The 13880-nt window shown below is 41.0% G+C and overlaps 1 protein-coding gene across 13 annotated transcripts in view; it reads left to right on the top strand.

Annotated features, from left to right (window-relative positions):
* ptprfa (protein tyrosine phosphatase receptor type Fa) overlaps nucleotides 1-13880 on the top strand; it is a 300893-nt gene that overhangs the window by 212793 nt on the left and 74220 nt on the right. For all 13 annotated transcript variants that reach the window (XM_078259537.1, XM_078259540.1, XM_078259541.1 and 10 more), the window contains one exon: nucleotides 9649-9861. In XM_078259537.1, coding sequence (XP_078115663.1) covers nucleotides 9649-9861 — 213 coding nt within the window. The remainder of the gene's footprint in view (nucleotides 1-9648; nucleotides 9862-13880) is intronic.

Genomic DNA, 13880 nt, shown 5'->3' with positions numbered 1-13880 from the left:
TTTTGATAGTTTAAGTATGTTTATTCCCAGTGAGTAGTAGAATTGTTGTTGGTGAAGGAGTTGGGTGGGGGCTCTTATTGAGACAATAACTCCGAAATGTATTGATTGCAGGGGATAAACAACTCTTAGCCTCAGTGTTCAGTTGGCATTACAACAGTTTCAAATCAACCCACTGCTCTGAAAATACACACTTAGCAGTTGGGGTTCAGTGACTTTCCAGACCCTGTTAACAATAAAAAAATGAAATAAACATATACCCTTTCTTCCATTAAGATGATAACTTTGTCTAAGGAGATGAATTCAAAATGTTGTTGGTGCATTGTATCTACAAAATAATTTACTAAAAGCAGCTTGTCTATATCTGTATTTATGCACTCAAGCCCGAATAAAACCCCGACATTTTATTACATTTGCTGTAAAAAGTTTTAAACTACAATCCAGAGTTGTTTGAATGACATTCAGATGAGATCTTAATGAGTGCAGCACAGACAGGTATAGTACAAAACAACGCGTTTAATGTTATTAGGATCCCCAAAACACGGATTAAAACACTTAAAAGAGGATAGCCTTATGCTAATGTGATTTAAGGGTTAGGAGAAGACATGCACACTGTTGAGATTTATAATAGCATGTAACTTTCTGTATGGATCATAGTATGGTTTTAAGGTTAAGTTGTTAATATCATTTTGTCTCCGGGTAATCAGGTATTTTATCTGCTGAACCATAAAATGTTTTTTGACAAACCAACCGGATTTAATTGACAAAGCACATCATAGGCTACACTTCATCTGTATCTGTATCATCTTGTAGTCTAGTTTGTTTAATTTGTACACAGTTATTTCTTGTAATGTAGTCATTTTTTTTTCAATAAGTAGTTCAGAAACTAATTAATTAATTGTTTGGCTAGTCTATTACTGAACCCAGCCATCACACACATCCTGTGCTACCCACCACCACATTGTTGGATTGTTGTTTGGGAAATGCACCGGCAAAGGGTTGAAGTTTCTTCAGACACGTCTTGTGAATATAAAGATATAAATGAGATTACGTATTATTAGAAATAGCGAATGAGAATTTACATATCTGCCAGGTTTGGTTGCTGTGGTCTTGATTGTTTTTTTATCTCTATAAATAAGACGAAGTAGCAGACTGAGAGTCCTCGAACACAGCAAGGCCACCGAGCACCGTCGACACTTCCCACAAAGATTGGATCCGCTCCATTCTCTTATCAATTCAAATGTGTTTTCTACTTACTTTGATAAGTTTTGCATTTTGGTTTCACAATGGGAGTGTATCGGTGCAGCGGGCTGCAGCGGGTTGAAGTTTGATGGCTGAATATAGCATTTACGTTATTACATTTACATTAATACACAGGTCTAAGGGGAGATTGGTGTGATTTCTCTACCTCACTCAGGTCACAGTTCATTGATCTGAGTTATCAGCACAGACGTGGAATAGATTATTATGTAAATGTGGAATATGTGCAGCGTTAATCTTGGCATCTAGGCTCTGACCTGGTCTCTCCCCAGTTGTAAACACAAGGCCTGACACAGCAGGGACATAGTACAGATTTTATTCTTCAGCTATGGGGGAGTGGAAGATTAGCGATACTTGGCTTACAGAAAAACTGAATTTAGGGCTTGGTAAAAGCCAATTGCTAACAATGTATTTGAAGCCTACCTCTTTATGCAAGAAAGCAATTCAACTGGGAACGTTGGGTGTACAGGCACTGGAGTCTCATGCAAAAAGTGAGAAACATCTATCTGAACGGTCTCCAGTAAACAACAGCCATCAGCCAGTTCTGCCAAGTTTTTGGCAGCTCCAGCCTTTTTTTCTTTTTTTTTTTTGTTGTGGTATAGGTCTTAAATTTCATTCATAATGGTCTTTAAAGGGTCTTGTGCAGTGTTATTCTTGGCATCTAGGCTCTGACCTGGTCTCTCCCTAGTGGTAAACACCAAGCCCGAACAAAACAGGGAGTGGGAAGGATAATAAACACAGGGGAATAGACTCAGAGCCATCATACCTTTCAGGTGAACAGTCGGGCAGCAGGCATGCAGCGCGAGAGTGTACAGAGCAGGGGTGACCCCCGTATATTGTCAAATATTCGATGCTTCGATCGAAAGAGCCTGAATCGACTGCCAGTCGAATCTTCACAGCGCCGTAAAGTCCAGTTCAGAACAGAGATTCTGGATTCTGGACGAGACAAGTTGCAACTTCTTGCAACGCGTCGGTCTGCAGCGTTCTGAAACCTGCCAGTTCCAACCAATGCGACGAGATGAGATGGTGTATCATGTCCATAGCACAACGACTCTTTGTACTGCCGTCCTAACTTTCAACTTTCATGCCTTTTGTAGCTGGATATATCATTTGTTGCGACTAAATATGAATGTGGAAAGTTTTATTTCTCTGATTCACTGCTTTGTTTTAGCGACGCTCGCTCTCTTGAGTCCCTCTCTAGGTCGCTCGACCATATACCGTTGCCGGCGGGCGCTCGTTGAGCCTCCGGGCCGGTTCAGACTGCTGCAACTTTTCCCTGCAACGTTCTAAATCGGTTTTGTCTCATCGCGAATCTTTGAAGCTTTTAATAAATCTTTTTAAAGTGGGTAAATAAATCCAACCGCCCTATGACAGACTTATGTTTCACTTTTCATGATCCACGACCGACGGTCGCCTCCACCCCTCCACCCACATGATTCGACGATCAGTCGACTATAGGCAAGACTTGACAATTCTGATTTGACTATGAAAATTCTTAGTCGGAGACACCCCTAGTACAGAGCACGGAGTGCAGAAGTTCACCACCATAATTAAAAGGGTGCATTGGATATATGGCACAGGTCACAGGCTTTATTTCATTTGTGGCACCTGATTTTGATTTAGTTTAGTCTTAGCCGTTTGATTAACGTTGGTTTTAGTCAACGAAAACTAAAGATATTTCAGTCTAGTTTTGGTCTGTGTAATTAGTCTTATTTTGGTCGTGTGTTTAGTAATTATATCAACTCAGCATTCTGAGGCTACAGAGTGACTTCAAAGGGAAAGAGGGGGAGCACACTGATTGGTTTGCTTCCTTCAATAGCGCAAAAAGTGTTACGGCGGGGAAGAGGATGACTCAGGTGTGGAAACAGAGCATGGCGAGTAACAAGGAACAGGATTTATTTAAAGAACATGTAACCAAAGCAAAGGCTGGGTGTGTGGGGTGAGCAGGTGGCAGGCAAGGTGAAGATGGTTGTTTCCTGGTATTCAAATGAAGAGTAAAAGATCCAGGTGGGAATGAACAGATCCAGACTGTAGCAGCGATCTCTAGAGAAGAAAGAACAAAAATAAGGTTAGACTAAAGACAAGCAATGAGTAGCTGCAAAGGGAGAATGGTAGCTACTTAGTATGTTGGACTAGGGTAAAATACCTAAACTGGTAAGCAATAACGTGGTGTCGAGTCGCTGGAAGGCTGGTGTCTTTATGCCACAGCTAATGAGAGATTGCATGCAGCTGAGTCCAATCACTTGGATCTCTACAATGCCCAAGACACGCCCACAACACAGACAACAGAAAAAAAGGAAGCGACAACAACAAAACATAGAGCCACAGCACTGGCTGTGACAAAAGACTAATGTTTCAACCCTGGTCAAAATGGAAAAAGACAAAAGGAAAGCACATATACAGGTTGACAACTCTCGTGTGGATAACTGGTTGAGCATGATTTCAAATCTATTGGATAGTGGATCCAAAGGTGGGAGTCACTGCAGTCAATGTCAAAGTGCCACAGCCCATGCACCACTCACATCAGGAACAAAAGAACACAGGTATATCTTAAGATACAGATACTTAGAGGAAACATGACAAGTTCAGTTCTCAATTTGAGCCACATGCACCATGTCTACAGTATGGTTGGTAGCACAACGCAAGTGGGCGAGGTGTGGAGTATGATAAAAAAGATGGGAGGAGACAGAAAGGATTGGAGTTATCCAGTTCTGACTGAAGGGGATGAGGCAGCAGTAACTAATAAGGAAAAGGCAGAGTTGATAGCAAATACATTTGTTAAAGTGCATAGCTCAGATAATTTGTCTGTAGATGAGAGAAGAGGCAGAGAAAATACAAAAGCGGGCAACATGGAGGCTCTATGCAGTAAAGTTCATTTTGATGGTGATGGTCTGAATGTCCCTTTCAGTATGGGGGAATTGAGGAAGGCACTAGATAAGTCGGTTATGACTGCGCCTGGTAAGGATGAGGTTTGTTATAGCATGATAAAGTATTTAAATTCGGGAGGCCTGGAGAAATTATTGTTGCTATATAACAAAGTTTGGGAGGAGGGTAAAATGCCAGAGAGTTGGAAAGAGGCACTAATTGTCCCAATAAGGAAACCAGGTAAAGATTCAAGCAGGCCTGGGAATTATAGGCCAATTGCATTGACATCACACATTTGTAAATTAATGGAGCGTATGATAAATGAGAAGTTAATACTTTGCATAGAAAGTAGAGGCATGATGGCAGCTTATCAAAGTGGTTTTCGGAAAGGTAGGAACACTATGGATCCAGTGGTGTGCTTAGAGGATGAGATAAGGAAAGCCCAAGTAAATAAAGAGACAGTGGTTGCAGTGTTTTTTTGATGTTGAGAAAGCCTGTGATATGTTATGGACTGAGGGGCTTCTAATAAAGTTACATAAGATTGGAGTTGAGGGAATATGTTCAGTTGGATAATGGCTTTTCTGGATAAAAGGACCATACAAGTGAAGATAGGTTCAGAGCTATCCAGCATGTTTGTTGTAGAAAACGGGACACCTCAGGGGAGTGTGGCAAGTCCGACGTTTTTCTCTATTATGATAAATGATGTTTATGTGAATATTCCAATGGACATAGGCAGATCACTGTTCGCAGATGACGGAGCTGTGTGGAAAAGAGGGAGAAATATTGACTATTTGATTGAGAAAATGCAGGATGCAGTTACACGAGTAGAAGAATGGGGAACGCCATGGGGATTTAAATATTCAGTGGAAAAAACTAAAACTATGTTCTTTTCAAGGAAAAAACTCCTTGGTTTTAATCTGACACTATATGGAAATGACTTGGAGAGAGTTGATCATTTTCGTTTTTTGGGTGTATATTTTGATACGAGACTGACGTGGAAAGAACATGTTAGGCATGTTGTTAGTAAAAGTAAAAAAGTGATCAATGTTATGAGATGTCTTGCAGGATTGGAGTGGGGGGCTGATTTTACATCGCTGAAGTATATCTATCAAGTCTTAATACGATCAAGGTTAGATTATGGCAGTATTGTATATGGTTCAGCAGCTAAATCTGTACTCTCAGACCTGGATGTTATTCAGGCCCGTGCTCTGAGGATTTGTTTGGGGTCGATGAAAACTGCACCAGTTTGTGCTCGGCAAGTTGAGACAGGTGAAATGCCAGAAAACAACTTATGGCCAATTACTGGATAAATGTAAAGGGCCATGATGAATGGCATCCTACTAGGACGGTATTGGAGAATTGCTGGGAAAGGGGTAAAGCGCAAAGGACAAGTTTTGGGTGGATAGGCGAGGAAATAGCAGAGCAGATGAAAGTCCATGGAATTTAATTTTGTTCGACTGTACTGTGGCCTGTGAGGCCAGCCTGGATGCTGAATATTGCTTGTGTGGATCTGGAGCTGCTGAATATCAAGCGCAGGAATAAGACAGCAGACATAGTTCAAGAATACTACAACTACAAAGATAGAAATTATGGTGATTATGTACAGCTTTTTACTGATGGCTCAAAAAATGTACTGACAGAAGCAATGGGGGGCAGCAGTGCTGATTCCCAGTTATCAGATTGGAGTCAGTAGGAGAACTTCAGATTATTGAAGTGTGTATGCAGTTGAAATACTTGGACTTCTATTAGCCGTATAATGGGTGGAAGAGGTAATGGTGCGTAACGTACTCATTTGTAGTGACTCAGTGTCGACACTATCGAGTCTCAAAGCAGGATCAGCCAAGAATCACCAAGGTAAGGGTAAAACTATGGTGTTCATGTGGGTCCCTGCACATACAGGAATTCCAGGTAATGAGCGAGTGGATAAACTGGCAAAGGAGGCGGTCAAGAAAGGAAGTGTAGAACTGAATAGTAAACTATCAAAATCAGAGGGGAAAAAGCATTGTGTGGAGAGAAATTTCCAAACAGTGGCAACACTATTGGGATGGTGGAAATAAAGGGAGACACTTGCATACAATACAAAATAAAGTAGGAGGGGTGAGTTACAGTGGGATTAACCGACAAGAACAAGTAATTATCAGCAAATTGAGAATTGGTCACAGTAGGTTGAACAGTACACTTTTTATAATGGAAAAACATCCGACTGGACGTTGCAGTCTGTGTGAGGAAATGGAGACAGTGGAGCATGTCCTGATGTCATGCAGGAAATACATTCGAGAGAGAGGGGTCATGTTTGCTGGATTACGTAAATTAGGACCAGTGGAAATTAGGTTTACAGATGTACTTGAAAGTGGAGTTTCCATGAATGGACGGAAATATTTATTTGCATTTTTGAAAGGCATTGGACTACTTTGGAAATTGTAGTATAATGTAATTAAATAAATAAATAGTTAATGGATTATTACCAGTAGGAGGCAGTAATGCAACGAATTGGATGCCAACTGCCGTAAAACCCTAAAGAAGAACGGCCACGCCCTGAGACACAAGCTGTAATAGATGTTGGAAGTTTAGCATCCACGTAAAAATGGACAAACGGCCACCAAAGCGCAAGGGAGGTGCAGAGAAATTACGGGAGAAAAAGATTAAGAATCTTCAGGCAGATTCCTCAAAATGTACCAAAATTTCGGACATGTTTGGGGCTGTAGTAGCTGCTTCAACATCAGCATTACCTGAAGTAGAGGAAGGAGGAGAGGTAGCTCGCTATGCAGAGAAGCAGAAACATCATGACAAGGGAAGAAGCCGAGGAGGAGGAAAGTGACCATGACAGGGCCAAGGAGTAGGCAAATTAACAGGGACTCTCAGGAAGGGAGGGAGGCTGTGTGTGTGTGTGTGTGTGTGTGTGTGTGTGTGTGTGTTGTGTGTGTGCGCACGCTCTATGTGCGCCTCACGTCATAACGACAACAAGCAGTTAAAGTTAGTGGCTGTCAGGTAACCTAACTGCTTAAGCTTACATTGAAAATGCTAGCAGTTGGCCTGTTGGGTAGCAGACAAGTCTGTGTGATCTTGTTGTGTCTTAGTTGCAGTGCTGCGTTGCCGATGTGTGGAAGAGGAACTTCACCGACACCGTTTCTTGATTATAAAAAGGTTTATTACATCAAAGATTCAGCATCAATTTTACAAGCTTCTGCAGGAGCTCGGAGAGGCGACCAACCCAATCTTCAAATATTGTCGCTCTGCCTTTTCTTTGTGTGAACCCAGTATATATCCTGTACATTGTATTAACATAAGACATGATATATGTAAGTATATGATTGGAGTAGGGAACTGACCAATCGATGCCTTTTATCTCCAAAAAAGGACTCTTCTGTCTTGGGGGGCCCACTGCTCATGTTAACAGTTTCCAGATGTTTTCAATTAAAGTGGGGTGAAGTTCATGCATCTCCTTATACCAAATCTTAAGTCAAAGTTTATAGAAAGTTATAGAATGTTCATATACTACAATCTATACATGGATTTCTCTGCAACGTCATCACTGCTTGCGCACGCAACAGGGGGGGAAGAAAGAAGATGTGTTTCGTGTAGCTAGCTAGCTAGTAGTAGTAGCAGCAGCATAGCGTAAGCCAAAATCCCAAGGAGTTGTTGCGTGGTTAATTGTACAAACAGAGCCAGTGATGGGTGCCTGATGTTTAACATACCTAGGGGGAAGCATGCTTTTGCCAAAAACCGGCAGAGGTTATGGCTTCAAGCCATAAGAAGGGCAGATTGGGGTCATATGCAAGAGTCAGGCTCCCATTGTATCAATCAGAAAAGTTGCAGCTTGTTCAGTTGTTCAGCTAAGTGATATCTACCTGTCAGGGCTGTAGTACTCGAGTCTGGACCATAGACAGTTAAAGGTCCGGACTCTAGATAAGTTTAGACTGCTAGCTTAAGCTACACCGATGTTTTGCTAACGTTAGCGCAACAGCGTTAGCCTAGCCTGCTAGGTAAATATTACGACTGCCTTCGGAGTTTCTTATATCTGCGTCCACGTTGTCAACATAAGACCTGTGGCGTTAGTGCTCCTTTTGTACCATAATTTTATTGAATGAAATATTAAGCTTCGCTCCTACGAGATGGGTGGGTTTTTTATTACGTTACACACAAAGCTAACTGGCTATAGTTAGCCTGTACGTATGCTAGCGGACATTAGCTAACGTTGCCGAGACAGCGGCAGTAGGGTTTCGGCAAGCTAACCACGACAGTGTTGTCGCCCTCTTGCCCACAATCAAACTCTGCTGCTAAAACCAGTCAACCTGCAGTGATGTTTTGAAATGGAGACGCACATATACGTACCTTTTCCTGGAAATCCTGGCCATTATCTTAAGGCATAAACCAACCATAGGGGTACACTCAGGGGTAACCCTGCTGCTAACACTGGCTATTACATTAGCCTAAAATGACAATTATAGCCATACATATATATCACAGTAACACCTCAAAATTAAAGACAGACAAACAGATCCAACTAAAATCACGTTTTATTGAGTCAGCAGTTATATACAAACGATAAGGAAAGCTTCAACACTTAAGGTTGTTGCAGTAGCGGACCAGCTCACCAATCTGGCTTTCTGCCCCTGGTATGCGCACGCACCCTGTAATGTTTGTAAACAGGAAACCTGTGTATAAAATCAGTGTTGATGGTCGATACAAGCATCAGTGTTCCTTGAATTGCTTAATTAGCTTATCTTGTATTGGTGCTCTTTTCCAGGGCATATACTACTCTCAGCTTTATTGTAGCTTTTGGGAAGGGTTATGGTTATTGTATTTAGCAGACACTTTTTACAATAGTTAAAATTAACAGTAAACTGTTTTTAAAGTTGCTAAGCCAATATTAAGCAAAATGAAAGATATATATATATATATATATATATATATATATATATATATATATATATTATATATATATATATATATATATGTGTGTGTATATATATATATATATATATATATATTATATATATATATATATATATATGTATGTATACTGTCAGTATAGATATATACACTGTCAGTATATATATCTGTGGTGTCTGCTGGCGTGGGAGGGTTCCAGGCTACATCCCGATCCCGCAGTGTTTTTTTTAGCTGCCCGTTCCCCGCCCGTAGCAAAGTTCAAACCGCCCGCTCCCGCGAGATTTGCGCTGGGTCCCGCGGGACCCGGTGGGACCCAATCCCAATGCAGCCCTCTAGTGTGTAGTATTAAGATCTCCCTTTCTGTGGAACTATGTCATCCAAACCAGGAAAAAGGATTGAAACTGGATCAGAATAAAAATTCACAGAATTCTGATGGGATTGGCAAGAATTAAAGTCACTTGGGAAGAGAGATAAATACGTCAATTAAAATGAGAGGAACAATTCACTGTCCTCTGACCTCCACCTGGGGTGCGGCATGAGAGAAACATCTCCAACAGAGGTCAGTTTTGTTATTGATTGCGTTGTGTTACGATAAGTTTTCCACAGTGGCCTGTTGTGTCGTCCCTCTGGCAGCTCCTGGAGCCTGGCGCCGACAGCAGTCTGCAGAGAGAAAAGAGACAGAGCCAGGACGTCCTGCAGCCCTACATCGCTGCCAGGTTGGACGTTCTGCCCGAGATCTTCACACTGGGTGATGAGAAGAAATACAACGGCTACTACAACAAACCCCTCCCGGGCCAGAAGCAGTACCGCTGCTTTGTTCTGGCAGACCTGATGGACCACGAGTCTGTGAGTCACCTTTATGTATTCATAAGGACATCAGAATGTACGGCACCTTAAATACGTTTTAAAGCTTTGTGGTAAAACTGTCTGTGCAAGTTGCACTTAGTGCAGTATTGTGATGTATATGAGTATTATCTTAATATTAATTAAGTGTTAAAACATTCGGAGAAAGTGCTCCGCTGTTGGACCAGTGTGGGGGAGGGGAGGCTGGTCAGGATTATCCATGATACATAACAGTTTGTTCAGTGACCTCCTCTCCATCACAGCTTCTAATGTCTCCTATACTTTCATTGCATGTTTTTAACACACAACAGCAAGCCCTCCCCGCTCATGTTGTATGGACATGTACAGTACTTACAGAACCTGGTGCAGAAGATGGTACATTTCTGGCCAATCACAAGACTCTTTGGTCAGTTGCTATCCAAACACAAGGCAATCATCAGAGCTAGTAATAAACAGAGTAGGTGAATGTACAGTAGCACAAATGGAGAAGAAGTAGAGGTTGGTAACACAATCCAATGTTCAGTTTCAATTTGTTCAATTTGTGAATATTTCAGCCAGTTCTGGTAAATTATCTGTTGATAAAAGCTAGTGACGGCTAAAAATGAAGCCTCATGAAGCTTCATGAAGCATTTTCTGGATTTTCTGAGCCCACTAGATGGCGCTCTCTGTTCAACAAAGGGTTGAAAGCACACTGAATTGCCATTCCTTTAGTCTTTTTCTTTAAACCAAGAACGCCATCTAGTTTGCTCAGAAAATAAAGTGGCTTCAGTCAGCTTTATTTGGCCATCACTGATAAAAGACTAACTAGTTTATAGTTGTATGACTATACACTGTATATTGTTTCATTCCATTGTCTATCCTATATGGGCAAACCTGCAACGAGGCTTGCTACACTACACTGCTGCAGCAAACAAATATGAGAACTTCAATGAAAAGGAGCCCTTTAGAATGAACAGCATGTCTAAAATGTCATCATAATAATCATATTCATTGCTTCCAGGACAACCGGATGTACAATACAAATTATATAGAAACTAATATTCAACTAAGATGATGAATATATTTATACTAAACAACCAGTGTATAGTGTATGGGGATCATTAACATGGTGAATTATTTCCCTTTTCTTATACGTTTATATTGAGCTACTTAAAATGTGTTGTGCTTACTTACACTGTTTCACTGGGCAGGTGAACCCTTTTTTTCCTTATTATTATTATTATTATTATTATTATTATTATTATTATTATTATGTGAGTCTATGTGTACTTATTGTACTTTTAGCAGAGGGGGAAGTCCACACCAAAATCTATTACCTGACTGCTGATGCAAGTTCAAAGCAACTAAGTCATATGATGTCAATGCTCACACTTGACAGCTCAATCGACCGGTCACAACATAGTGCTCACACTCACGGAACACCAATCAGTTTGGTCCATTCAAAAACTAAAATAAAGTTTGTAAAATAATCCAAAGAAGAGAAAGTCTACATTAATTTGTGCAATGCTGCTTGTCAATTCTGCTGGTCTGTCTGTCTTGCAGTTTTATTTCTCATAAGAATCTCAACACAAGCTAGATTTTGGTTTTTAAGTGTGGTTTTGAGCCAAAAGCGACCCCGTGCAAGTGTTTTTAACTCCAGTAGAAGAACTAATCTTTTAACTAACATCCTAAAACCATATTGCATAACTCATGAAAATTCTTGTATACTGGGCATGCGAATGTCAGCATAAACAGGAGGCAGCATGTATACTCTGCCCCTTGCTGGTAGTTGCCATTGTTACATCAGTAGCTTAGTCTCAGAGAAAGAGACGTCATGACCGTTCAGGCCCAATCAGGCGGAGAAATGTTGGAGTCAGTGTCGAGGTTGCCAAAGGTCTCCGTTTGCGGCCGTTGAGACTGCAACACAACCCCGCAGATTCCAAACCAAAATGGGTCAGAAGTTTTTCTAAATGTCTCCGGTTTAGGGGCTCGGAAACTCCAGAGCAGGGGGAATGAGAGTAGGAAACGTAGCAAAAGGTGTAAACTAAAATGTAGCAATGTAAATGTAGCCACAGTCGAGAATACTGTCAGCCACAACATTAAAATACTACTCAAAATAATATTAAAATAAACTTACTACAGCTTTACAACAGATCTTTAACAGCAGCCATGTGGGTAATCAGAGCTGCTGAAACTGCAGACAGCTGACCAAAATGTCTGACCTGTCAGGAATCCATCTGATCAACCAACAGCTAGATCATTGATCATTCGAGGGAATTAATCTGCTATCATGACCACCCTCAAACTGAATGTCAAACAACAGCCAGTCTAGTGGAAATTCTGATTCTGAAGTTAGCCAGGAATGACCAATTCAGGGTTAAATTCTTGCTTAATTCGTACAGCATCTGCCCATCTTTTACAACATGTTGATGAGATACAGACACTCGACACAATAACAGGGATACTTGTTTGATCTAATGCAATAGTTTTGCAATGAGTGCAACCTCTGTGAAACGTGCACTTAACGATGAATTATGTGGTTCAGCTCCGTGATGAGGCCACAGTCTGTGTTGTTGTTGTACTGTATTGCATTATATATGAAGTTGATATTTTCTCCATACTATGTTTTGACATCCTTGATTAATTCAACCTTGTCAGAACTAAGTTCTGGTAATAATACAAATTAATTCCTAGAGCGGGTCTGACCAATCTTAGCACCAATTGTTTTATGTCAAATACTCCCTCTGCATTCTTATAGCAGTTAAATACACTGGCCCCGGCTAGCTTTTACCACGTAAGAAAGAAGCAAAGTTTAGTATTAGACTTGATTAAGCTGTAAGTCACAGTCTGCCTTGTATGCAGCAGTGCAGTGTCAGGAAAAGTTCACCAAGACCAAGGCTGTGCTTGACACCTCTCGCCCTTTAATAAATCATAAAACTACTGCTGCTGAGGCAACGTGGATGGGTTTTTAATATACAGATCTATTGCTGTTTTGTCTGCATTCTTGGTCTTAATAACCGTCAGATGAATAGTTCTCATAAAACTTCATTTCTACCCTGTGGGTCACATTCTAGTACTTAAACTGCAGTGTGTGTTTCATACATTTTCTCAAGGCCTTGCATTGTTGAATAAACAGAGCTGAGTCTGTTTTTCCTCCCTGGATTGTTCTGTTGGAACCAAGGAGCAGCCCCTCAAGCAGCGGTGCACACATTGACGGGCACGACGCTCTTGACTCATGCATGCATCTGCAGGTATATATCTCTCAGGCAGTGAAGCCATCATCCCCGCTGTCATCTTGCTTCCAGTGGACAGCATTGTCAGTCTAATTTCTATTACATCTGTTTCTCATATCAGTCATTTACCCTTGTGTCATCTTCATTTAAAGGTGTTAAGATCTGAGCGAGTCTGGTCCAGAATAGCACATGTGAAGTCTGACTTACTACCTTTAAACAGCTGTATGCTCTAGGTACCCCTTTGGCTTCATTTTTCAATGTGCTTGGTCCAGACCCCTTCACTTTTTCCATCTGGCCCAAGACTTTAATTGTTGTGCATACTCTAAAATATTTCTTGTAATTGTATAGGTTCTTCAAGGCTGTCTTTAAAGTTACTTTTTTTTTTAAATATACAGTTGGCCTATATCTCATAATACCATCATTTCTATAAAGAAAACTAAATGAAATTGTTATTTTTAAAGTTTGGATTAGATGTAATAATTAGATGTAAACATGATAAGACCAGAACACAATTAGCTAAATTCACCGAGCCTTCCCTCTCTGCTCAACAGCCTTGTCCTGCATTAGAAAAGTATGCAGTTAAAACAACCAAAGAGCTAATAGAACAATGGCCAAGCATCTGGGAGAAGAAAAGCCTGAATTAGTAGTCTTGCATTGCCAGACTTTCCTCCACAGCGCTGCAAAGGAGGGTCTGGCTGATCCACACAGCATTCTGGGATGGTAGAAAAACGTGCTCTGGTTTATTGGCATTTCTTTAAACCAACGACAATCATCTTGGGCGGCGCTAAGCCCCGGACAGAGCCACGGTGC

Source organism: Sander vitreus, chromosome 9, assembly GCF_031162955.1.
Source record: "Sander vitreus isolate 19-12246 chromosome 9, sanVit1, whole genome shotgun sequence".
Classification (NCBI taxonomy): Eukaryota; Metazoa; Chordata; class Actinopteri; order Perciformes; family Percidae; genus Sander; species Sander vitreus.
This window is presented reverse-complemented; position numbering and strand designations above follow the sequence as displayed.